Consider the following 26,295-nt stretch of genomic DNA (forward strand, 5'->3'; position numbering starts at 1 on the left):
CGAGCAATTAAAAAAGGGATACATCAAGGGAGACAACACCAAGCACATAGCGCCGAAGTTCTTTTATTCTCACCAGTAACAATAGCATCAGAACATTGAAGTCAAGCAAATCCGTTCCCAGGACAACTTGGCCAATCTCTTTACCAAGTTATTGCCTAAGTCTGCTTTTCAAAAGCTCGTCCAAAGAATCGGTATGCCTAAATTATCTGAGTTGAATTGCATGTAGTTCTCTTATTTGGAAGTTATGTCTAACTCAGGGGGTATCCTAAAGCATACTCACTTGATCTTTATGTACTCTTTTTCCTACGATAGGAGCATTTTTCCCACTGGGTTTTTGCTACCTAACTAGGTTTTGATGAGGCACCCATCATTGGGAGATCATACTTCATTGAGTTCACTACTTTCGTCCCGTCTGACATTTGTTTTAGACATTATGCATACTTCTCACTTTTCTCCTTAGTCTATAGGTTTTATACCTACCTTAGGTTTTACCATAGCGAGGTTTTGTGAGTTTTACCACCACTGCATACTTTCTTTAAATTTGAGACTTGCATTCGCCCGTTGTGCCAACAACTTCATCAACTATTCTACCTTATCTGTTGAAGATCTGATGCCATATTTTGTTTGAGTATTTCCACACTCATGAAGGAGTGTTGCAGTCATATTTAGAATAGAAATGTGATTGGGTAAATCCTAGTGTATCTAGGGATATCTTTAAATATTCCCTTTAGTAGTTATTATCCTATTAGAGTTGTAATCCTATAAGGGGTAAGGATTTAACCTATCTTACTACTATAAATATAGGCACAATGGGGTGATACAACACACACCTCACAATTAAATCTCTCTCTTCTCTCTCTTGCAACTGTTCCTCTCCCTCTCTAGTCCTAAATACAGTTCAATCAAATTTACAATTCAATCAAATAGGTCTACAACACGTATATATTTTTTGAAAAGATGAAAAAGACATATGTATCTTGTCTTCTAATAAAAAATATAATTTTTTTAAGTAAATGCAATTTCATATGGGGTGCTTAATGGGGTAATTTAATATGCATTGCAAAACGAGATAAGCTTTTCAGGTTGTTCATGCAATTTGTATGCCCTATTTCTTTTAGGGGTGTGCTATCCACACACCTCTTTTTGCTTCTCACATAACTCTTGTAAATTTTTGTCATTTGATCTTCTTAAATTTATCTTATCCGACAGCCGAAAATTAAAAAGGTATGTGAGAAGTAAAAAGAGGTATGTGAATATCACACCCTTTCTTTTAATAGGTTTCCTCATAACACCAAACTACTGTTTATAAATTTGCTAGGGTGCTCTATCTCATAAATTATTTACATTTTTGTTTGGTTTTGAAATTACATTTAGTAGAAAAAAATTCTATGGATATTCTTTAGCACAACTTTATATGTTTGCCAGGAAGAGAAAATAACCACACTGAGAACTTCTTGTAGTTGGAACACTGTTCAATATAGTTACTGAGTATAAGTCTGAAAAAGAAAATAAAAGTTTATACGTAGCACGGTTTTATTAAATACATTTTTTTTTTTTTTGCAAAAAAGCGTGTTGCAAGAAACATTATTATCTATTAAAAAAGAATGATTCAATTCAAATATTTTTTATTCTCGTAAAAAACAAATTTGAACAAAATTATTGTGAAGCTAAATCCCCATCCCTCACTCTTAAGTAGATAACATCATTTATTCCAAACAAACAAAAAAATCACAAAACCAGAATCCCAAAGAGAGCTTCGAACTCCGTCCCGTTTGCCCATAATTGAGCGTCACGTTTCAAGTCTACAACGTACACTGCCTGGCCTCCGTTTCTTGGAAACCACTCTAGCTGGAGGCGGTTCCTCCTTCACCAAGCAGGTATAATTTATAAATACGAAACCCCATTTTTCTGTTTCCTTCAACAAATAATAAAATCAAAATTATAAAATTTCTTTGCGAATTACCTTAGGACTTGCTTTCTCTTGCGATCAGAGGTATCTGCTGGTTCTGAATCTTTCGCTTTTTATTCAATCTTTTATCACCTGATATTAATTTTAATTGTTGCTCTTACTATTTTCTTTTTCGAATCAAAGACAACTTACAAGCTCTTATACTTCGCCCACCCTGAACAACTTGGTGTACGGTATGTTTTCCTGTGATAGTTTCAGTGTGGCATTTCATCGTACCTTGGTGTGCTTGATTTCGAATGGAATTTTATTTTGGGACTGCCCACTTTTAATAAGATCTGAATAAGTTGAAGATTTTCTTTGCTTTTCATGGAAGAGAAGTGCTCCTTTTTCGAAAATTTGGGAAAGACTTTTCCCTGGCTATAGAGGTTGTGGGACATTTGGGATCTAAAACAATAATCAACCTTTGAATCTCATTTAATTAGTGTTACCACAAGAAGATAAAAGGAACTAGCGCCGAAAAAAGGGTTTTCCTTGAGCTTTATTCTACATGGTTCACTAGAGAGACTAACATATAATGCTAGCAGATAGGGTGTGGAGGCCATCTGAAAACTTTCATGGTTCTTTATGTTCTTATGTCGTATTTAATTGAAAGCTGCTGTATCCTAAATTCTTTTGCCCTCACATTTCTTCTGTTTACACTAAAAATCAATACATTTTTGCCAATTTGCATATTAACATACCAATACATAGATCCAGCTTCTCTGATGAAAAGGTTTGAATGAGTGTTCTTTATATTAACTACGTCTATAGGTTCCTTGTTTTTTTGTATTTAAGAATTGAAAACCAAGGGGTTTCGCTGGTTGGTTCTACTTCAGTTTTTTTACCCTGCATATGATGATAGTATTGAATTTCTTGCAGTGACTTGTTGTGGCTAGTCCTTGGATTTAGTTTGAAATGATCGGTTTGCATTATTTTAACTTTGAAGTCCACTGATCTGTCATCCGTCCAGATCTTCTATAACGAATGACTTCTGGGTGCTACTCACCATGGAATCACATAAAACTCAACATGAGTCATTACCGGCTGCTGCAACCCCAGCCACCACTTCATGTCAAAAGAAGAAGAACGAGCAAGCCACTCTCTTGGAGGATGTAAAGGATCACATTAATGATTTTGTCAATGCATCTATGGATGAACACAAAACGTGCTTCAAGAAGAACATGCAGAAGGTTTGTTCCCCCTTCACATTTAAAGCTAATACAGCCTATCCACAAATGTTTTTGATGTCCAATTGGTTTGCTTCTGATTCTGATTGGATAATTTTACAATCTTTTTCAGATGTTTGGAATGTCAAAGAATGTTGCTGAGAGGAGTGTTGACACCAAGGAAGTTGAGAGTACTCTGCCCCTTCAAATCACAGTGGCAAAATAGAACATCTTCTCTTGCGATTTATAGGCAGATATCTTGAAAATCAAACTTTGCTCCCGGCTTTAACCAATTAGATTCTGGTGATAAATAATTTGTTAAAATTGTGGCACTACACTTTCAATTTGACCAGCACGAATAATTCTGGTGATACATAGTGTTGATGACGGTATGACTTCTTCATGTGATTTATTCTGCTTTGCTATTATAATCGTTTTTAGTAAGTAGTATGTACCAATTCACTGTCGGATTTGATGGGCGATCAATCATGGAGTAGCAAACTTATTCTAGTAAAAAATGGATTTTCTTGCACAGGCGCGCATTCTTGTAGCTAACTATGGCTTATATTGAAAAGAACTGGCTCTTTTACAAAGGACATTTTATCATGTGAAACTTGCACAGGGCAGGACTGCTACTACTAGACGACATGATTGTGAAGGCCAAACTATGATTTTGGTCCTTGTAGTTCGGATGATTTGTTCTCGTAGTTTCGGTTACCCAGGCCCGGCCCTGGCCAGTACCAACAGTGCTCCTGTCAAGGGCTCAAAATTGATGGGGGCACCAAAAAATTTTGCAGTGCATATGTAGGTATGTTTAAAAAAAATTTGCAAACAGTGCGTCGGTGTCCCTGCGTCTTCTCTTCTCGGCGCCAGTCGTGTCCGACAGAGACCACACCAGGCCCGCACCATCACTTGAATTTATTGGTCGCGGCTACCCAGTTACGCGAAAACAGAAAATCAATTCTTAAAATAAGTAAACTCGTGGGAGCAACAATCGTACCTATGTAACATATCTCGAGAGCTTCCTCTCTTGACCGCTGATGCCCTGGTTCACCACTTCCCAAAACCCCTCTTGCATTCTTCTTCCTTTCAAACGTAACACTACACAACCCTGACTCAATCACCAGGTTAGTTACACACAAAACGTAAATCCTTTTCCTTCTACTCTTATATGCCTTCTGAGCAGAAGCAATTCTAGCTTCCATAAAACTTGTCCGCTTAGTGAATGAAATTTAATGCTATGTGTAAACACGAAAATCTTGCGACAAATGAGACAAGAACACGTGTACAAAATAGATTTGTATTAATGAATTTGTAGGGTTACAATCTCTTTACAATTTGATATGTGTAGATGTGTGGTGTTGTTGATCCAAGGGTCGCAATCACTTGATCTTGGATGAACGAATGCCGCAAGGTTTTGGCTCTTGGCAATGGAGGAACCGGCACGTGTAGGGGTGCTTGGTGGTTCTTCACAGGTTTTGACGAAGAACATGAAGGATTTTCCGAGTCTTCTTGAGTGTTTGAGTCTTTGGGGGGTTTGAGTGCTTGAGAGCTTCAAAATTTTAAAGCTTCAGCGTATGAGCGTGAAATGATTTCCGGACCCCTTTCTTTGTCTTGGAGCCTCCTATTTATCGGCTTTCCAAGCCTTGACTACAGATGGATTTGGCCCTGATTGTGGGCTTGATTAATTGACTAAAGAACCAAGACTTGATTTGTGAACCAGTTCGTGATTTGACTTCATCAATTAATATTTGGTTTATTTAAATTAAATTCAAATAATTTATTTGCACCAGATGTTGGCACGTGCCATTCTTGATGACTAGTTTGATTTTGATGAGTCACATCCACGTGTACGATTTATGAGACACGTGGCGCATGCCATGTATGCCCTGGCATGTCAAAACTTAAATGCGTTTGTGAACATTTATTTCACCGAAAATTCGATGTCTACACTATGCATCACCTGGTGTTTGTTGGTGGGATTCATGCCCTCCTTGTGCTGCATCTGCTTATTGTTACAACCTTTTCAAGCTTTCTTGTTATAGGTTTTGTTAAAGAGCAATGCTAAGGAGACTAAATTTATAGATTAAATTTTGTAAACTAAATGATATGGAAATTGATGATTGGATTATTACTTAAACGTTGATAAATATGCTCATTTCCTATTGGTGACACATCATTTAGTTTGCAAATTTAGTCTTCTTAGCATTACTCTTTGTTAAAAGAGGTTTTGACTTGTTTTTTTCACTACTACAATATACCCTATTACTGGCGAAGCAAAAACCGACAAGAGACCCAATTTTTGTCGGAAATTTAGCAAAAATCCGACATAAAACAATGCAATGTCAGATTTGAATAGCGACACTAATGCTAGCATCGCGAAAGGGCTTCCATGTCGGTTTGTACGCTTAATCCGCCACTACGCATCGTCGGCTTAAAGCGACACTGATACTAACGTCGATTTGAAGCGACACTGACACTGAAACTAACGTCGGTTTAAAGCGACGCAAATTAGCAATTAAATTATAAAATATCCAGTCTTACGTTGATTTAAAGCAACGTGATGTTTTGACGTGATGGCGGTCATAACCGACGTCAACTAGCAACTAACAAATAAAATACTCAATCTATTGTCGGTCCTAACCGACATTACCCAACATCTCGATAAATAAAATAATTATCATGCATTCCTACACAGATGGTAAATGAGATGCAAACTTCACAGATTCAATTTATTCAAGAATTCAACTGGGGTCTTTTGGGTGTAGAACTTCTTGTTAAATGTATTCTATTTCATATAAATAAGGAAGTACAAATAACACATATATAGGAGCCATTAGAGAACTGGTTACAAGATGAAGATAAAAAAACTAACAATTACATATAATACTAATGAGAGCTCCATGCTTGCATATAATACTAGCAGCTGCCATGATGCTTTCCTGTGCTTGCCTTTGTCGAAGACCACATATTTTGAAGCTCCATACTGCCATATATAATACTAGCAACTCCATGCTGCCATGCTTGCCATCAGATCAGTGCTCCAATACTTTACTACTTCAACATTAGGGCTCTAATCTCTATAGATTAAACTCAGGTTTTATACCTTTCAAAAATTATGGATCTGCGATTTCCAGTGTCCTTGCTCTTCAGATCCAACATGCATAAATACAGAAAAAAACAATTAAAAACCAAGAAACAAAAATAAATTTTCAATTTAAGCATAAAACTAGTTAGAATACAAAATAGAAACTAAAATTAATAATCACAATAATTTAAAAATGAACCACCTTCAAGCTATTCCTCCTCGAATTGGAGTTCCTCAGAATGTTGATCTTCAAACTGGTGATCCAAAGCAAATGGGGAAAGAGTTGAGGAAAAACTGAAAAGGAGGAAGAAGGGGACGCACAGATGAAATGGGGAAGGAGAAGAAGAAAGTCTGAAATTGGGGGAGAAATGAAAGCACGGTTGAAATGGGAAAGAGAGGGGTTTAAATATGGGTACTTTTCTGACACACTTTTTGAAATTCACATAGCGTCGCTTTAACGAAACTAGCGTCGGTTTAAACCGACGCCAACTTCTGACAGACTTTTTGAAATTCACATAGCGTCGCTTTAATGAAACTAGCGTCAATTTAAACCGACACCAACTTCTGACACACTTTTTTAATTCACATTACGTCGCTTTAAAAAAAGGCCAACTTCTGACACACTTTTTTAAATTCACATAGCGTCGCTTTAATGAAACTAGCGTCGGTTTAAACCGATGCCAACTTCTGACACACTTTTTGAAATTCACATAGCGTCGCTTTAATGACACTAGCATCGGTTAAAACTGACACTAAGTCTCTCCATCCATTTCCTCATGCAAACAAGCGGTAAATTTCCCGCCTAATATTTCAAATACTATAATTTTATATATATTAATTTTATAATTTTATAATCCTAAAAAATACTATAATAATTATATTTATTAATGTAACAATTTTATACCCCTAAAAACTATAATAATTATATATATATATATATATATTATTAAATTAAATTTTAAAAATTGGCGACCATTGGATCAGCTTAAATATACATACCATTCAATGTCTTAAGTGTTATACATACAAAATAAATAAATTTAAATCTACTTAATAAATATATATATACACACACCATTGAACTTAATGGGATACGAATTCTACGAAACTAATTTCAACGATCCAACCGTCAAACTTGTTTGTATATGCTTCGAGATCACATCAGAAAAAAAATCGCAAAAAAAAAACATTCAGAGATCAATTAACGAGACAAAACTTTTCGACGGTTATAAAACGAAAAATCACGATTTAACGGTTATTTTAACTCCGATTTTGATTATTTTTTATAGCTACACTCCTTGATCCTATATGAATACAATGAATGAATTCGATCTTCAATTTAAAACATTTACATTAGTGGATACCACACAAATCTTATGTTATTCTTAATGAAAGTATAAATAAACTCTTAAGTGTTAATGAATCTATCGCTTTGATGGGATACGCATTCTACGAAACTAATTTCAACGATCCAACCATCAAAATTGTTTATATATGCTTCGAGATTGCATACGCCAAAATTCACAAAAAACAAACATTCAGATATCAAGTAACAGGGCAAAACTTTTCAACGGTTATAAAAGAAAATTCATGATTTAATAGTGATTTTAACTCTGATTTTGATGATTTTTTACAGCTGCACTCCTTGACTCTATATGAATACAATGAATGAGCTTGATCTTCAATTTAAAATATTTACACTAGTGGATACCACAAATTCTTATGTTATACTTAATGAAAGTATAAATAAACTTTAAGAGTTTGTGAATCTATCATTTTGATGGGATACGCATTCTACGAAACTAATTTCATTGATCCAACCGTTAAACTTGTTTATATGCTTCGAGATTGCATACGCCAAAAATTGCAAAAAAACAAACATTCAGAGATCAAGTAAGGAGACAAAACTTTTTGACGGTTATAAATAAAAAATCACGATTTAACGGTTATTTTATCTCCGATTTTGATGATTTTTTACGGCTACACTCCTTGATCCTATAGGAATACGATGAACTAATTTGATCGTCAATTTAAAATATTTACAGAAGTGGATACCACAAAATCTTATGTCATGAAGATCGATGAAAATTGAGGATTTTGTAAAAGGAATAACATGCAAGCTTTGAGTTCCATTGGCAAGGTTTAAACTTTTGAGAAAGGCTTCACAACAGGATTCAGGCAAACAATCCCCTTCATGCAACATTCTTTTAATTAACTCCAGTAAAGTGGTGAAGATCTCGTCTGGCGTTCCCGCTAAACACTTGATATGATACAGTCTTACAACTGCTTTCAATTTCTTAAACTTCTTACAACCTGGCCACAAATCTTGATCCGCCTCTTCAAGCAACCTAAAAAAAGTCCCCATCATGTTGACACTAAGATGCCTACAATCTTTCAATCCCTATCATGTAGACATAACTATTAGAATTTTCAATTTCTATCTTTCAACCCTCGAACTCTACCACGATTGCAATTTTTTAATTTTCAACACCTATTATAGTAAAAACAAATTAAAATAACAATAAAAAGTTATCAAAATTATGCTCATCTAATCTATTCTAGTAAATGACAACCAAAAGTTATCAAAATAACAACAAAAACAAATTAAAATAACAACAAATTAAAATAACAATTAGAATGCAAAACAAATTAATTTAACATAATATATTCTATATTACTAAATATTACAAGTTCATGTTATATTTAACATTGTTAATTTAACATAAATGCTTATTGTTTGTACCATACTTGACCAATCCCGAAACTACTGAGCACCGGCCAACGTTATACTATCAAGGACCCAGAAGAGTTTCCCTCCAACCAGGAGACCAATCACAGCGCGACATGTGTCAACATCAGAAGCCAATCATAGCGCGACACATGTCAACATCAGAAACCAATCACAACATGACACGTGTCAATGTCAGAATGAAACTAGAAACTCTCTTTTATAAATAGAGATCATTCTCTCACAATATTTCCTAATGTCATTTGTACTGAATCATTCACTAGTACTCACTCAATGAGAGCTTGAACCTATGTACTTGTGTAAGCCCTTCACAATTAATGAGAACTCCTCTACTCCATGGACGTAGCCAATCTGGGTGAACCACGTACATCTTGTGTTTGCTTCCCTGTCTCTATCCATTTACATACGTATCCACACTAGTGACCGGAGCAATCTAGTGAAGGTCACAAACTTAACACTTTCTGTTGTACCAAAGTCCCCACTGATTTTGTGCATCAACACTTATAAATATTATTCATTTCCATTTTCTCATAACAATTCAAGTGACAAAATTAATTAATTTGACTAAATATTTATTAATTTAACAAAAATAGTAGAAATTTATCTAAGTACTTAAATTAGAATTTTTAAATAAATAAACTTGTGTATCATACAATTTAAAAATTAAAGCATTTAGTGATAAAAACCTGAATTATGGAAGAATTCCGTCGTCGATCAATTCTTTATGTACTCAACTAGCTCAAATAAATTCCCTACAAAAAATAAATTGTAAATAAAAATTAAACATAAGAGGATAAAATAAAAATATTACAAGCAAGAAAAACTTACTGCTCTGAAGAAGGAATAAATGAAGTTGGAAGAGCAAATAAGAAAGATGCAAGAGAGAACACACGGGGAGAGGTTTGTCAATTAGAAGAACGAATAGGAAAAACACAAGAAAGGAAGAAGAAAACACGGGGGAGAGTAATCAATCTGTCGCTTAAAACCGACACTGGGTTTCAAAATATTTAAAAAAACTAATTTAAAGTGACATTGGGTTTCAAAATATTAAAAAAAAAAAATTTAGTGTCGGTTATAAGCGACACTCATATTTTATGTCGCTTAAAAGCGACACTGTTATATTTAAAGCGACACTGTTTTACTTAAAGCGACACTAGTATTTAAAAATTATTAAAATGTATGTCGGTTTTAAAGCGACGCTAAATGTTTACGTCGGTTTAAAAGCGACATTAAATGTTTATGACGGTTATAAGCGATAGTAAATACGACGTCATGTTCAATAAGTGTCGCAACTGTCTAGTCCGTCACTATATTATATTAAACCGACACCATCTACTGACACTATAAGGCCCTTTTTTAGTAGTGTTTGAATTCATTAATGATCAGGGTTTGGCCTCATGTCCCCCTTGACATATTGTATTTTTCTTGTTTATCAATATAATCTCCTCAAAATCACTTCCCATGATGGCAATGCTAAGTGGGATGGATTTTGCGGCCAAATTTAATTAAAAAAAAATTAATGCTATGCTAGTTCGGGGTTGTGGGATCATGATTTTCTAGGGCTGGAGTAAGGAAGATAGGATAGGAACACCTCAAAAGTTTGGTCATGGACTTAATAGCGGAGCTGCATTTTTGAAGCAGCAACCTGTTCTAAAGTAGAGGGCAAAGTCTGACGACTTCTCTGAGATTGACCATACTTGTTTTGTAAAACATGAAAACCTAATCTAGTAAGGAATCAACAAGTTTCCTATATTCTTGAAATCATTACAATCTAGGAATTGGCGTGCATCACAAATAATCACACTTTTAAGAGGATGCAATATCTACTCCTAAATATACTCTAGGATTCTCTCAGTATAATACAAATTCCATATCCTAAAAGGTCTCTATCTTGACTGGTATAGATACACTATTCTAGGTTCACCTCTAGTAATGCAATTATCGCACATTTATTATATTGCCTATTGTTTGAGTCACATATATTTGCTTACTAACTTAACCGTCGGAGAACTTTAGCCAAGACCGTCGGTCCTTAGCTACTTACGGTTGTTTGTCTTTCATAATTAAACGGATTTGTGCTTCCTTCACAAACAGTGATGCGCGAATTTAGATCCAACATGAGTGTTACAAGATACTATCTCGGTCAAATGTTATTTGTTCGTGTCCGCTTATCTTCAATGATAAGCAGAAACTGGATTTTGGTTGGAAAGACCACAAAGCAAACTTCATAGGCTGTAGGGACTACCAGATGCACAGTTAAGCATCAGAGGGATTATGGTAATGTGTCTAAAGAAATGAAAAGGTAGGAAGCCAGAAGTGGGGAAGGCGGATGACAGATTGTGGAAGCTCTCAAGGGAAACACATTGAAGACTATTTTCGTTCTATTGTTTGATACAAAATGGAAAAACTTACAGGAGAAGCTTTTTTCACATGAGAGGGAGTTCCTTGTAACGTGTTTACTACCATTGTAGTATCATAAACCACTTCTATAAAGCTATGTGTAGAGTCAGTGCGGATTTAAGAGTGGAACTTTGGAGGGTCCTAGTGCTAAATATAATTAAGTTTTTAGATAGAAACAAAGCGCAAAGCGGACAAAAAAATTTAGTTTATTCATAAAAGCATTTTGTCGAACACTTGGTGAGCTTATTGTCATCGGCCAAATCATATTGCGCACATATCAACAGATATCAACATATGTCGCATTCTGAATGAGTGATATACAGAGAATTTGTCAATGTTGATGCAACTAGCTGTCAAGACTTTCCTAGCGGGCATTACATCAAACACTTGATAGGCACAAAAGAGATTTGAACTGAACATTCGGAATGTCTTCAAAAGATCTTCACATATATATTTTTTGGACTTCACATGGTCATGGGACCACCTAAGAAATATGATATATAGAAAACTATAAATATAAATATAAAAAATAAGGAAGAATAGAAAATAGAATTTTATAATTTTGAAACATATTGGATATTTGAATATTATAGAACCTGTACACCATCCCCTTGGGGTGGTGAAGGGAGGGCCCCAATTGGTAGAAAAACCCGATGGTTCGTATCATTAAATTGATCTCCCAACCAATTTTCTTCCCATATTATGTTAGGCCAAGAAAAACTAGTGAACTCATTTGCAAGTGATGTGATGTCCTCCATGATATTCTTCAGCATTCTAAGTCACCGAACACAATTCCTTAATTTTGCAAGCCTATGAGCTTCACGAGAGCAACTGCCACTAAGACTTGATTGACGAGCATCATTTGTCTCTAATTACGAAGCCCACAGCCGCACTATAACTAGGGATAGGCAACGGTTATAGCAGACGGGTAACCGCAATTATTTATCCATAACCGTTTATTCTCATATCCGCATAACCGTTTACCCGTTGGGTAATTATCTAAACGGTTATACCCATACCCATAACCGTTTATAAACAGTTAACCATACCCATAACCGTTTATAAACAGTTAACCATACCCATAACCGTGTACCCATTTAACCGTAACCGTTTAGTACCCATTTACCAATTTATCATTTTTAAACCCGTTTATCCTTTCTTTTTTACCATTTACTCATTTTTCACCCGTCTACGTGTTTTTTTAACAACTTAAAAATTAAAAAAGAAAAATTTGTCATAATTTTCTTTTTCTAACAATTAAACACCGCTACAGGTACATTCATCATACGTTTCCTCATTTTAATTTTTTAAGTCCTTATACCATTCCAATAATTGAAATAATAATAGTTTACAGACAATATTTTTAACTGTTAGCAATGAAGGTAATATAAAATTTGCTAAGTATTCTTGGGTTACGAAAACTGTTAAAAGACAGTATTTTTGGGTTATTTAACTCAGAATGTAAAATATTAACATAATATATATAATGGACCATGAAATTTAAAGTGGTTAAGGAAAACTATATTATATTAGCTATAGAAATCATGCACTATAGACAATAGCATTGATCTAAGTTTTGTCTGATAGGGAACTTGGTTTGTGTTAATTTTACATATATAAAATAAATGGGTAAATGGTTATTCATTTATAAATGCGGTTAATACTCATAACCGTTTATTTATCTAAACGGTTACCCATAACTGTAACCGTGAAATTTAAAAGGGCGGGTAACCGTGGTTACTCATAACCGATGCGTATCTGCCCATCCCTAACTATAACCACAGAAAAACCCATCAAATTCGCTTTTAAGTGGCAATTGAGGTCAGGTTTTAAGTTTCCTGATTTTTCTAAAATGTCACCCTATATCCAATTACTTTAGTTGATTTTCTGATATAGCGATAACATTTATATTAAGGAATGAAGGAATTAATATCGAATTAATTATTCATGAAATCTAAACCTAATATCTCTCATTTGCAAATAAAAAGAAATACAACTAAATTGGAATACTAAGTGGGATCATTTTAGCTGATTTTAATTCAACGTTTTTTTTTTTCCAAACAAACAATATTATCTACACTAAAAGAGAGGGGGTGAGTTTAGCCTCACAATGGGCTAGCAATAATGTGGTTCAAATTCATTTTTGACAAGAATCGAACCTAACGTCTTACTTACAAATAAAGAAAAATATTACTAAACTGTAATACTAAGTAAATACTTTTATGCTCCCTTGGACTATGGGTCAGGATAATTTTGGACTTGCTATGTAATTTCTATGTAATTGCTATGTAATTTCCATATGTCAATTCTCCAGCCATTATATTTACATATTTACAGCCCGCTTTTCTATTTATCTATAAAATATCTTCCTAGTTATTCGGGGAACAGTAGGATTACAAAGAACAGTGACACCCAGCCATTAGGGTTTCCCATTGTAATACTGTGCCTCTGGTGAAGGCTATGAAATGAATATCCAGTTTTGTCCTTAATTTCTTTCTTGTTTTCCTTTTCTTTTCAAACGATCGCACCAAAAACTACGTACAATCTACTCCTAGGACCATGAAACCGTTGTCGATGGGATGTTTTTGTTTTATTTTCTAAGGGAGGGGTAACAAATATTAATAGTGCTGGATATGGTAACTTGGTTGACCTTAAGTCTACAACACAAGTCCAAACACAAATTATGCACATGCATCTCTCGTATACTGCGAGAGGTTGGTGAACAAACCCTCCCTAACTTAATTTAAATCTTAAAGAAGATTGGTTTAGGTGAATATGCAAAATGCAAACTATATTTCCACTATTATTCTTGGATGTGTTTATGCCATAATTTATGGATCTTAATTTGTATTGTTCCAGTACTTAGACCCCGCTCTCACCAAAATGAGTCTTTTTGAGGTACAATATGTAGATATTTTTATTGGTGTGGTTTGAGTTTCAAGATGTAATAGGCACATGTTATTAGCATTTTGAAAAAGTTATTTTGCATTTTTAATATAATACAAAAGAAGTAGTACACATTAATAAGTCTAGAATGACATTTCTAGGTGTAGAAAAATGTTATTCGCGCTCTAGTTAACATAAGTTTTCTTGTACCTATATCCAATCATATATGTGACGAGTGCAAACATCTTGTGATTCTTAACAGTAGTATTACTTGTATAAAAAAAAGGACTCACGGTTTTGATTCTCACTAATGTGGTAGTAATTCATCTCGTCATATTCTGACACTTTCAACCTCGTTTATTTACACAAATAAGATGTTCAGGTGAATAAGATGTTGCTATACACACACACACACACCAATGCTAGCTACAATTTTGTTCAGATATGATAAAATGTTTGGTTATCATGTCTCACTGAAACTCAAACTGGTGTCACAGAAATTTTTTTATTCCAAACTTTATATCAAGAAGTGTGATAAATCACGACATTATCTTATTTCATGAATATAAGTACAAGGTTTTGTTTGAGCCTCATTTTAGATTTTACAACAATGAATATAAGTACAAGGTTTTGTTTGAGCCTCATTTTAGATTTTACAACAATGAATCTCAAATTTTAGATTTTAACTAATGTTAAAGTATCATCTGTTCTTATTAGAATTCACTTTATGCCTTATTTATTTCTAAGTGGCAAACCTCATCGAGGGAAGAGTTTTTATCACAAATGGTCCCTGAAATCTATCCTTACCATCAAGATGTGGTTCCTGAAATTTTAAATCAACCAATATAATCCCTAAAAATATATGTCGCAAATCAATGTAGTCCTTCAGTCACAATTCTATTAAAAATTCTGTTAAGTGCTAATGTGGCACATAAATGGGTCCCACAAGATTTATTGGTTTTTTTTACAAATGGTCCCTGAAATTGACTCACATCATCAAGATGGTCCCTGAAATTGACCCAAATCATCAAGATGGTCCCTAAAATTGAAAATTGATGAATGTAGTCCTTGAAAATAGGTGTTGCAAATAAATACGATCCGTCCACAACAATTCTATAAAAAAAAAATTTGTTATGTGCTTATGGGTGATAATTAATTAAAAAAGTTGTCTACATACCATTTTGTACAATGGAATTTTTTTCTTATAGTAAGACCTACTCCAAAGAGAGATCCCTTCCATAAATTCTCAAAGGCACAAAGCTTAACCAAGGCCTAAAAGGGGGTTTGGAAATAGTTGTCAACCAATAATAGATGCACCTCGGTCATTACCTCATTATCTCAAGGTAGACCTCGTCGTTCTTTAAGTCACCAGACCACCAGGGAAGTGCCGAACAAGCTCCTTAAGATTAAGGTTGTGAGGATGTTGATTGCCTAAATATTAACAGTGATGTCCCAAAAGTCATTGCCAATCAACCAAGCCGTCACCAAGGGTGATCTTGATCCAGGTTCAATTCGGTGAAGGGTATCAAAGTGTGTAAAGATGGGTGTATCGAGATTTTTTTTTAAAGAATACAAAGTCAAGGAAATAGAGGAATGTGGACTAGGATCGGAGGTAATTATGGACTAGGTTTTTGGGTTCACAACTTTTTAATAACTATTAAAATATTAAACCTATTTGTAATTTTTTTAAATTTAATTAGACTTGTGTGATTCATTTATGTGTCACATCAGTACATATCAAAATTTTTGACAGAATTGTAACGGGATGACTACATTGATTTGAGACACTTACTTGCGGGACTACATTGATCGATTTTTAATTTTAGCAACCATTTTGATGTCGCAGGTCAATTTTAGGGATTATTTTGATGTCGCAAGTCAATTTTAAGGACCATTTGTGAGAAAAAAATGACTTAATGGAATTTTTAACAGAATTGTGACAGAATGACCACATTGAATTGAACACCTATTTTTAGGGACTACATTGATTGATTTTCAATTTCAATGATCATCTTGATGATGAGGGTCAATTTCAAGGATCATTTGTGATTAAAATCCTCACGGAAAACATTAACAAGTTTCTTTTGAAACCAAAAAAAATTGCCGTGTATTCTTCTTTCTATTATCTACATGATCTCTCTCTCTCTCTCTCTCTCTCTCTCTCTCTCTCTCTCTCTCTCTCTCTCTCAATCTCTCCTGTCAAAGTCTCATAAGCTTTCAAGGCAGTTCGAGAAGAAAATTTTAAGGTTAGAATAATTATATTAATTGTTTTGCTTAGTTGTTATAACAAGGTAATGTTTTGAATGTTTATAGCTTCAATAACTTCAGCATTTCTTTTTATGGGAACACATAGCTAGCTTTAGCATTTTAGAATGTATATATAGAAATAAGTACAAACCATAGAAAACATAAAATAAGATTCCACTACTTGAATATTACACAGAATTACAACGTACATGTATGCCTTTGGTACATACATGCATCCATAAGCTTAGAATAGCAAGAAACAAATTAAAGAAACCGCAACTAGTACAAAGTACATACATATAAGAATCACTGATTTTGATTTCTCAAACTACTGAACATGAAACTATAACATGGCCACAGCGTCATTGAACATTAAAATGGCGTTTAGCTAGTGATGTAGTGATCAAGATGAAGCGATTGATGACATCTTTATTTATTAACTAGTTGATAAACTGAGTTGTACTGCTTCAGTGAAGCTTGAGGTTTCTCATCCTGCAAAGCATGCAAAATTACATGGGGTTAGCTTTAGCTGAAAATCAACGCTAGCTTTGATCAACTTGGGTGGATGGTGGTATTGGAAGTCAGTGTATATAGTCTTATTAGAGCATGGAATGAGATGGAAAATAAAACTTGGTGGTGTTAAAAAATAGTTGTGTATTTTAAGCAGAAGTTTCATAGTGCACGAAGTCAGAAAGTAGTAATAAATAATAGTAATTTTTGTTTAGGTGGAGGACTTAGACAATACTGTATGTTTTTATACAATATAAGACTACCTCTTTTCCTCATCACTCATGTGGTGGCCATGGCTGTTCCCACCAGTAGTCCTGTAATCTGGGAAGGGCACCTGGCCTGACTCAATATGCTTGACATCTTCCACAAGAACCTCATAGTGCCTCTTGACTTCCTCCGGTGTTTTGCCGCCGACCGCTTTGGCCACATTGTACCAGCGGTCAGCAGTGTCCTTGTCGTAGACAGCCAGAGCCTTTTCAAAGGCTTTGTTTTGCTTGGCAGTCCAGGAGGAGCCAGAGCCTCTTGAGGACATTGAGCTTGATGCCATTGAATAATTTCTTAGAGTAAGATGGTTTTCTATAAACACTATAGTGAAAAGCTTGGAAGGAAAATTAAGGAGAGAGAGAAGGGAGAGAAGACCTAAGTGAAGGGAAGTGTGTGATATGAGCTGAGTGCTGGCAATACCTGCTCTTTATAAGGAGGGGGAGTGGGGGTGAGGTGGGGTAGTGCCAGTTGGCAAAGAGATCTTGGAAAAATGAAGGGGAATTTGAATGATTTGTCACCTTAGCTACCACAAAATTATTTCAATGAAGAAATAGTACTAGGACAAAGATGGAGAACTACATTGCAAGGAGAGAATCAGTATCTCCAAGATTTTTTTTTTTTTTTTTTGGTCAAGATTTTTTTATAGATAGAAGAACCAATAAAGCTGATTGAAGTCATTTTCTTTCTTTTTGTCTATCATAAGTTATTATTCACAATCCGAAAATGTAACATTGCACTCTAAGAATTTTTTAGTTGATATAAAAACTTTTTTTTAAAAAAAAAAAAAGTGCAAGATTTCAACCAAAGAAAAAAAGAAGCAAGATGGTTGTTCTGGAAGGGAGATCTTTGCTCATCACCTAAGTGTTGGAGCATCACGTCACTTACGGTCTAGTGGTGATCGTCTTCACCTGTAAGTGAGAGGTCTTAGATTCAATTCTCACCCAAGGCAAATTTGAACCACATTATTGCTAGCCCATGTGAGGCAAAGCTCACCCCCTTCCTATCGTTTGTTAAAAAAAAAAAAAGTTGGACCATCACTACCATATGAAGGCCTTGTTTAGGATAAATAATTAGGTAAGATTCAAGATAAGACACTATTTTCATGGTATATGTTGGAGGAAGAAATGAAAAAAAATGTGACCAACTTAGAGGTAAAAGATGAATTACGCTAGGAGAAAAACTCCCTCTAATCCTCCCTTAAATGGTAGGATTAGAAAGGAGAAGTTTTATTCATGTTTATTACTCTTCCAATCCATTAAAAATGAAAAACGTTCTCTTCTGCTTTCAACATGTCTTCAATTTAGAGGATTATCAATTTTCATCAAGTCTGCTATAATAAAATGGAATTAGGGATAAGCAGTCAATCCTTTATACTAAACAAGTCTTAAATTTCATTAATTAGATGAAATAAAGTTTCGATATGTATGTGTACTAGATAGAGTAAATCAGTGTCACTTAACCACAGTTAGTGTAACAGTGATGCTCACTACTACTAAGGTTGGTGTCTTTTTGGAGTCTGAATAACAACTTTGTTTTCTGAGAAGAGTCGAGCACAAAAACCTAGAAGTTTTTCTCTTGCTTATTTTCCAAATTAACTTTTAAACCTAGAAATTAGCAAATTGAAGCTACTTGGTCTCCATCATAGAAGTTTGCCTTCTTGATTAGAAAAATGGTAGTTTTGTAAAGTATCTTTAGAAGATAAAGCATACCAATAAGGGAAAAAACAAAGTAGAAATTCTCATGGTGAGAGTCTCTTCATCCATTGAGATATCCTTCATATTATAGAGAAATTTTCCAGTGTGCTGCATATACATGGCCCGTAACAACAAATTTTATAATATAAATAGTTGGAAACTTTCTTTTTAAAGCATCCAACCACCTATAACTGGGATCAAAATGCAGAATTTGATTCCGATTATGGGAACTACCTTTGTTTACTAAGCTTTGGAGAATAAAAAGAAAAGTGAGACCCACACAAAATAAGGAATTCAATTCCTCATTTTGAATGAAGGAATTGGACTCCTTAATTTGAGGTGGTAATCCAATTTTGCGAGTATGGAGGAATCGAAAACAATTTTTCTTCCCATTACAACTTAGATATTTACTATAATTTCCTTTTCTTGGGTTGTATTTCTTGAATTTCATGTTTCTTTAATAAACATATAAATTAAAAGAAGACAAATAATTAATGTTCAAATAATTAATGTTTATAGGGTAATTACTATTATTAAGATTTTATTATGTTCCAAAAATATCACTAATGATACAAGAAATACGTTATTTAGAACAAAAGTATTTTAGTAATCATATTCATTTCTATTATGTGGATTCGTAAATAATTTATATGAACTCAGTTTCATTCTTACTCTAATTCCTCAACATTTAAGCAAGCAGTTTCAATATGAATATGATTCTGATTCTTCCCCGTTCCAACTCCTCAATTACATTCCTCTTATTTAAATTACGTAAATGAGTCATTACTGTAGCGGATTGTATTCATGTTACATTGAAAAATCTCTCTTGATTACATCACTTCCTCTCTGTTTTATTCTCTAACTTTGTAGGATTTTAATGTGGGGCCCCCATTCTCAAACCACAGTCAATCAGATTGACCGTACTAAACTTTCACGTGTGCATGACAAGCCATTTTTCTCTCTTTATTTTTTCCCACCTTTATTTTTGTATCTTTTTTTTTTTTTTTTTTTTTTTTTGAGGATTTAAGTAAATTGGGAGGCCTGTGTTCTCCGCAGTACAAGTGATCTTGCTAATTAGTGTGCTGTGTCCTGAACAACGTTCCAAGCACTCTAGCTGGCGGCCTGCTGAGTCCGTACAATGATGCAATTGTGTTTTTCTCTGAGAATAGGTCAATATATATAATGTTACCCACTCTTCAGCAGTTCGGGACCCTTTCTGATATAGTTTGGTCATTTGGCACAGAAAACTTAGTCATATTATTCACTATGTAGTTAAAAAAGAAGGGGGAAATGTACCAATAAAATTGGCTACAATTTTTATCAAAAAGTAAATTTGACAAAACAATAAGTCGTGTATATAAATAACGGTTAAGTGTCCTCTGTTTGTTTATGTCCCTCAAATTTTATTTTTTTCTAAAAAGAATGTCTAGATAATTGGTTGAATTGAACTTGAACTCTTAAATCATTATGTTATGTTGATTTTACACAAAAAGTTAAGATTGATTTGCTATTGCTAATTGTCATTTGAATCACAACATCAACGAACAAAACCAAGTTTTTCATGATTAATTGACAATTGAAGTATGTAGTAATGTAGAAAACAATTTTTGTAGATATCTAGTTTCTAGGATAGTAAATAGTAATTTTATCTGATCCAAATTTGTCGTTCATGAGAGTTGAACTAGTGAAATCAATTATTTCATGATGTTCATGATTTTGACCCTTTCATGTGCCAAACAGGTCTAAAGTTAAATCGAGAAATACAAATTTCTGTACTGATATATATAACAAGCATATCCACATAACGATCTCCTTTACTTTGTCCTTAGCTGTTGCTGCCGGATGGTACATTGGAGTCACAAACACTAGCCATACATCCTGCCACTTGCCATTCAAATTTTAGCTTATTTTGATCCATAAATCATTGTTCTTCATTTCTATATTTGGTTATTCCTCATATAAAATAAAAAATTGGCTTAAGTTTAACCTCTGTCTCTGGGATGAACAAACAGTTTGAAGCTGGGTGGCTGTTAGTCTGTTTTTTGGCATCTTTTAATGAACTCATGGGCAGCCGATTGCAATAATGTGATAGAATCGTTTACTGGCCACAGTTAAAGTGGCCTAGTTGTGGTTTTTTTTGAAACTTCGCACATTTACATGTATACACCCATATTCATATTTCTCGCCTTATGTGACTACTAGTCATGTGATGAGAGAGATAAATTTATTTTATACATCGGTTGCACCTAAGACATGGAAAGTGTATGTTTCCATACTTCTTACATCAGATGTGTTATAATATTCTGTGTTGAGTACCTGTGAAGCTAGCATCACCAACACGCTGGTGATTCCGAAGAAAACGATATGTTAGACTAAGAACACCATAATGGTGTACTAGCTAGTTGCATATTTTGTTTGGCAGATTATCTATAGTCGGTGAACAAGATATAACTTGCATAGCACCACAGGGTTAAGGAGTATCTAATTTAAGAGAGTGACAGCATTAGGTGAAGAGAATATCTGTTTAGAACAAAAAGTCAAGTGTGAGGAATCCGATTTTAGAAGGGAGACAATGTGATACCATGGCTTTAATCTGCAACTTGGTTAATGTAGCCCAACCTATGGGTCTACATTTTGCACAAATCCTGCCACTAGACCTTAGTTTAGTCAGTTTACAAACTTCTGTGATCCAGAACCAGTTTGTGTATCCAGGGACATAAGATTTGGAGTGCCAGCCAAAAAGGATATTTCAGTATTTGGAAATATTTCTCAGTGACTGAACCTTTTCTTTTTCTTGAATACTTCTCAGTGACTGAACTTAGTTGCCTCTCTAAATCTCAAGAAACGTTTGCAGGGCTTAATGAACCATACTTTTGGGAATAACAAAAATGGCAGTGACTGTCTTACTATCACATAGTGTTACTACTTCATGTATTATATGTAGTATGAGCCAACAACAAGGTTTACATTTGATATCAGTTTGTCATCAAACATAATCTCGAAAACCCTATTCCTCTGCACACGCATTTCTGTGTCCTCGTGCTATTCTAATGAAAAGTCCTATAGTAAATAGATCTCTTATCTTCATATCAAACAAAGACTAGGATTTTTTGGCTGATCAAATGCAGAAGGTATATTAATCGAAACATCGAAAATAAAAGTGGCCTCCATTGTCAAGTTGCATCAATAATGGTCGTGGTATACTGGCCACATGCTAATGGGGCTATCACTTATCATTAGCTGAAAACTACTTTGACCAACTTTCTATGGATCTATACGAAATTTTAATAAAGTAATGCTTTGAGATCGATACACCCTCTTAACGATATTTGGAATCCTTATCATCCCAGTCTATCTCCAATAGAAAGCAAAATCTCTTAGATTCCTCCTCTCTTTCAGGACTAATTCTTCTGGCGGTTGTGGTCCTTCCTTACAAGTTGGAGAAAGTGGTTAACCTTGGACTCTTTTGGCCCCTCCGTTGCTAGAATTTTGTGCTTATGATTTCCATAATTGGTTTGGTTAATGATGCACATAGTACTTACCTAAAATATCTCAGACTTTCCTTTGATTAACATGCGAGCGGGGGAGCTAACTCCTAAAACCCTTTCCCAATTTGGATTGTAGGCTGCAACTCTCATGCATGTAGCTGAAATCACTAGTAATTGAAGGTCAATCATAGGGCGGACTTCAAATTTGGGACCTCTTCTTACATTGCAAAGAGAACTATAACTATCACTAAAACAAGGGTTAGTTTTTAATTATCCTTCAGACTAAGCCCATTATTGATTTGCATTTTTGTTATAAGCTAGTAAATTGGTTGGGAATCCATAACTTCATGGTGCAATGGTCCACCACCCGCACCTCTTGCTGGTCCTAACTCCTAAGTTGGCCGCAAAGCATAGAAATAGCCTTTAGGATCGATGGAATCTTTGATTGAAAAGGGAGATTGTGGAAAATGGAAATATAGTTTTAAATGTTAGATTACAGAGAACAGTGATTGTTATAGGATTAGGAGAGAAAAGTGTAAATTTCAAAAAGAAAATTCACAGAGGAAAATGAATCAATTTCATTTCATCATCGAGAGCTCTTCAGAATGTGACCGACTACTCAACAATGTAGGGCACTGTTACATCTTCTCTCTCTCACACAAGAAAGAATACATCACAGCCATTCATTTCATCTATCCTATGAGATAGCTACAGTTGTCACTCTACATTGCTAACTCTCATTCAATCTAGAGCATTCATTTTGGAATGTAATCCAATGGCTCTAATTAAAACATGTAAAATAGATTGCTTTATTTCAGCTAAAACACTTAAACACTAACACTCCCTTCTAAGTGTTTAGCTGAAATTACTCCCAAAGCCTTCCTCAAATACTCAAATCTATCCCTTGCCAATGCTTTTGTAAAGATATCAGCAACTTGTTCTTCAGTTTTGCAGTAAATCAGATCAACTTCACCATTCTGCAGTGCATCTCGGATGAAATGAAACCTTCTGTTTATGTGTCTTGTTTTATGATGTGCCACTGGATTCTTAGATATTACAATGGCTGAATTGTTATCACATAGAATCTGAGTTGGTTCCACTTGTTCCTCTCCAAAATCTGATAAGACAAATCTTAACCAGATGGCTTGAGCAGTTGCTTCTGCAGCACTAACATACTCTGCATCTGCAGTGGACAAGGCTACACTGCTTGCAGCAAACATGATATCAGGTCTTGTAGCTGTTAAGTATAACATACTGCCTACAATCTGCCTATAGAGACTCTCATCAGCTAATTCACTTCCATCTTCTTTGATTAATCTTTCATTTGTTGAAAGTGGAGTTGCAATAGATTTGCACTCCTTCAATCCAAATTTCTCGAACAAGGTTCTTGCATATTTCTTTTTATGCAGAAGTATACTACCTTCTGTTTGTATGACACCAAGTCCCAAAAAATGATGCAATAGTCCCAAATCAGACATTTCATACTTTCCCATCATTTCTGCTTTAAACTCATTCATTAATGCACTGGAACTCCCTGTGTATATAATGTCATCAACATACAAAGAAACAATGAGAATTCCTGCCTCAGTGACTTTGATGTAGAGAGTTGCCTCACTTGGACTTCTATGAAAACCAGTACTGCAGAAGTGAGAATCAATTTCCTTGTACCAGGCCCGTGGTGCCTGTTTCAATCCATACAAGGCTTTCTTGAGCTTGTAAACTTTGTCCTCCTTGCCTTCAATCACAAAACCAAGTGGTTGATCTACATATACTTCCCTATTTAGAACTCCATTCAGAAATGCTAACTTTACATCAAGTTGGAACAGCTTCCATCCTTTCTGTACAGCAAGTCCAATTAAAGTTCTAATAGTATCAAGTCTTGCCACAGGCGCAAATGTCTCATTGAAATCGACCCCAGGCTTTTGAGAGTATCCCTTAGCCACTAACCTTGCCTTATTCTTCTGTATAGACCCATCTAGGTTCAATTTTGTTTTGTAGATCCATTTGACACCAACAATTGGCTTATCAAGTGGTCTATCAACAAGTTCCCAAGTACAGTTTTTCTCTATCATACCAATTTATGCCTGCATTGCCTTCTGCCATGACTCATCTTGTGATGCTTCCTCAAAGTTCTCGGGCTTAACTATGCACAGATTGCATTTTGCATACACTTCTGTCAAACTCTTGAACTTCAAAGGTGTGTGATCATAGTCTTGTGGACCTGTGATATTCTGCATTGGAACCAATCTTGAGCCATTTTCAATTGACTCACAGACTTCATATGCAGACTCATCATTTACATTGCACCTGTCACTTGAACTGCTTTCTTCTCTTTGTTCTCTCATTTCCACTACAGGTAGTGGTACACTGATAATCTTCTCAGATTGAGATTCCCAATCCCAGCAAGTATTTTCACCAAATATCACATCTCTTGACACAATTATCTTCTTCGAGACAAGGTCATAAAGTCTATAACCTTTCTCACATGTACCATATCCCAAAAAAATACATTTAGTGCTGGTCTCATCTAGCTTCTACCTTAGTTGAGTTGGAATATGAGCATAACATATAGAACCAAAAATCTTCATGTGTTTGATTCCTGGCTTTCTTCCACTATAAGCCTCAAAATGAGTCTTCTTATTTAGAGCCTTAGTGGGACATCTATTCAGAGTGTACACTGCTGTGTTAACAGCTTCTGCCCAGAAATCAAGTGGAACTCCCTTCTCAATCATCATACATTTTTCCATTCCCACTATGGTCCTATTCTTTCTCTCAGCCACACCATTTTGCTGTGGTGTATAGGCTACTGTTAGTTGTATTTCCATGCCCATTTCTTCACAAAATTTCCTTAATTCAGTAGATGTATACTCCCCTCCTCTATCACTTCTCAACTTTTTCAATTGATAACCACTTTGCAATTCAATTGTGGCCTTAAATTTCTTGAAGATATCAAATACCTCTGACTTGTTTCTCAAGAAATAGATCCAACACATTCGAGTGCAATCATCTATAAAGGTAAGAAAATACCTATTTCCTGTTTTAGTTGTGGTTTGCATAGGTCCACAGATATCTGAGTGAATGAGTTCTAGAGGAAGAGTAGCTTTCCATGATGTTTCCTTTGGAATCTCTGCAATGCTTCCCAAAAACACATCCTTTACATATCTCATCTGTCATCTTGAGCTCAGGTAATCCCAACACCATATCATGTTCTTTGAGTTGCTTCAGACTGTTTAAGTTCAAATGTCCCAGTCTCCTATGCCAGAGTGTAGAAGACTGACATACATTAGCTTTTAGAGCAACCTGCATCTCAGGTTTAAGTCTCAAAGGAAAACTTCTATTGCCCTTCATTGGTACTCTAGCTATCAGATTAGACATTGAACTATCATCATATATTTCTGCAGTTGTACCTTCAAACACAAGAAAGTAACTGTGTTCCATCATTTGCCCTACACTGAGCAAATTTTCTTTTAATCCTGGAATTAACATCACTTCCTTGATATATCTCCTTCCCAGTTTGGTATCTACTCCTAAACTTCCTTTCCCTGTGACTTCAATGAGCTGTCCAGTACCCATTTCTACTTTAGCAGTTATATTTCTATCAATGTCAACCAGCAAATCCTCTCTTCTAGTCATATGGTTACTGTAACCACTGTCTACATACCATATATCTTCACTTTTCTTCACAGTGACATTATTGCAGACATAGAACATGGTAGGAGTATCATTTACTTGATTAACAAAATTCACATGCTGGTTAGCCTTCTCCTTCTTGACTCGGCAATCTCTTGCAATATGCCCCAACTTATGACAACTATGACACCTTGGTTTATCTTTGAACCAACATTCACCAAAATG

At 34.9% G+C, this 26,295-nt stretch overlaps 2 protein-coding genes across 7 annotated transcripts; one reads left to right on the top strand and one right to left on the bottom strand.

The window, feature by feature from the left end:
• Positions 1-1,717: 1,717 nt before the first annotated feature.
• On the top strand, positions 1,718-3,558 carry LOC126622420 (uncharacterized). 6 transcript variants are annotated; one of them, XM_050291147.1, is made up of 4 exons: positions 1,718-1,877; positions 2,093-2,142; positions 2,828-3,138; positions 3,248-3,558. In XM_050291147.1, the coding sequence occupies exons 3-4, from the start codon at positions 2,956-2,958 to the stop codon at positions 3,338-3,340; spliced, it is 276 nt and encodes a 91-aa protein (XP_050147104.1). In that variant the 5' UTR covers positions 1,718-1,877; positions 2,093-2,142; positions 2,828-2,955; the 3' UTR covers positions 3,341-3,558. The 6 variants fall into 6 exon arrangements, with proteins under 6 accessions (XP_050147104.1, XP_050147105.1, XP_050147101.1 ...); XM_050291148.1 differs by having other exon boundaries at positions 2,919-3,138; XM_050291146.1 differs by lacking the exon at positions 1,718-1,877 and adding an exon at positions 1,921-1,993 and having other exon boundaries at positions 2,919-3,138.
• A 13,079-nt stretch (positions 3,559-16,637) lies between these two features.
• On the bottom strand, positions 16,638-17,664 carry LOC126622419 (transcription factor RADIALIS). Its single transcript, XM_050291143.1, has 2 exons — positions 17,258-17,664; positions 16,638-16,976 (listed from the first exon to the last, which is right to left on the bottom strand). Exons 1-2 carry the CDS (start codon positions 17,539-17,541, stop codon positions 16,952-16,954), a joined length of 309 nt encoding a protein of 102 aa, XP_050147100.1. The 5' UTR covers positions 17,542-17,664; the 3' UTR covers positions 16,638-16,951.
• Between the last annotated feature and the right edge of the window lie 8,631 nt (positions 17,665-26,295).

The sequence above is a fragment of the Malus sylvestris genome, chromosome 5, assembly GCF_916048215.2.
Source record: "Malus sylvestris chromosome 5, drMalSylv7.2, whole genome shotgun sequence".
NCBI lineage: Eukaryota > Viridiplantae > Streptophyta > Magnoliopsida > Rosales > Rosaceae > Malus > Malus sylvestris.

Excerpts from the sequence above, each read along its gene's own strand:
- LOC126622420 (XM_050291147.1), top strand. The coding sequence starts at position 2,956 with ATGGAATCACATAAAACTCAACATGAGTCATTACCGGCTGCTGCAACC. Across the intron at positions 3,139-3,247 it reads TCAAGAAGAACATGCAGAAG|ATGTTTGGAATGTCAAAGAA; the intron begins GTTTGTTCCCCC and ends AATCTTTTTCAG.
- LOC126622419 (XM_050291143.1), bottom strand. The coding sequence starts at position 17,541 with ATGGCATCAAGCTCAATGTCCTCAAGAGGCTCTGGCTCCTCCTGGACT. Across the intron at positions 16,977-17,257 it reads ATGAGTGATGAGGAAAAGAG|GATGAGAAACCTCAAGCTTC; the intron begins GTAGTCTTATAT and ends CATGCTTTGCAG.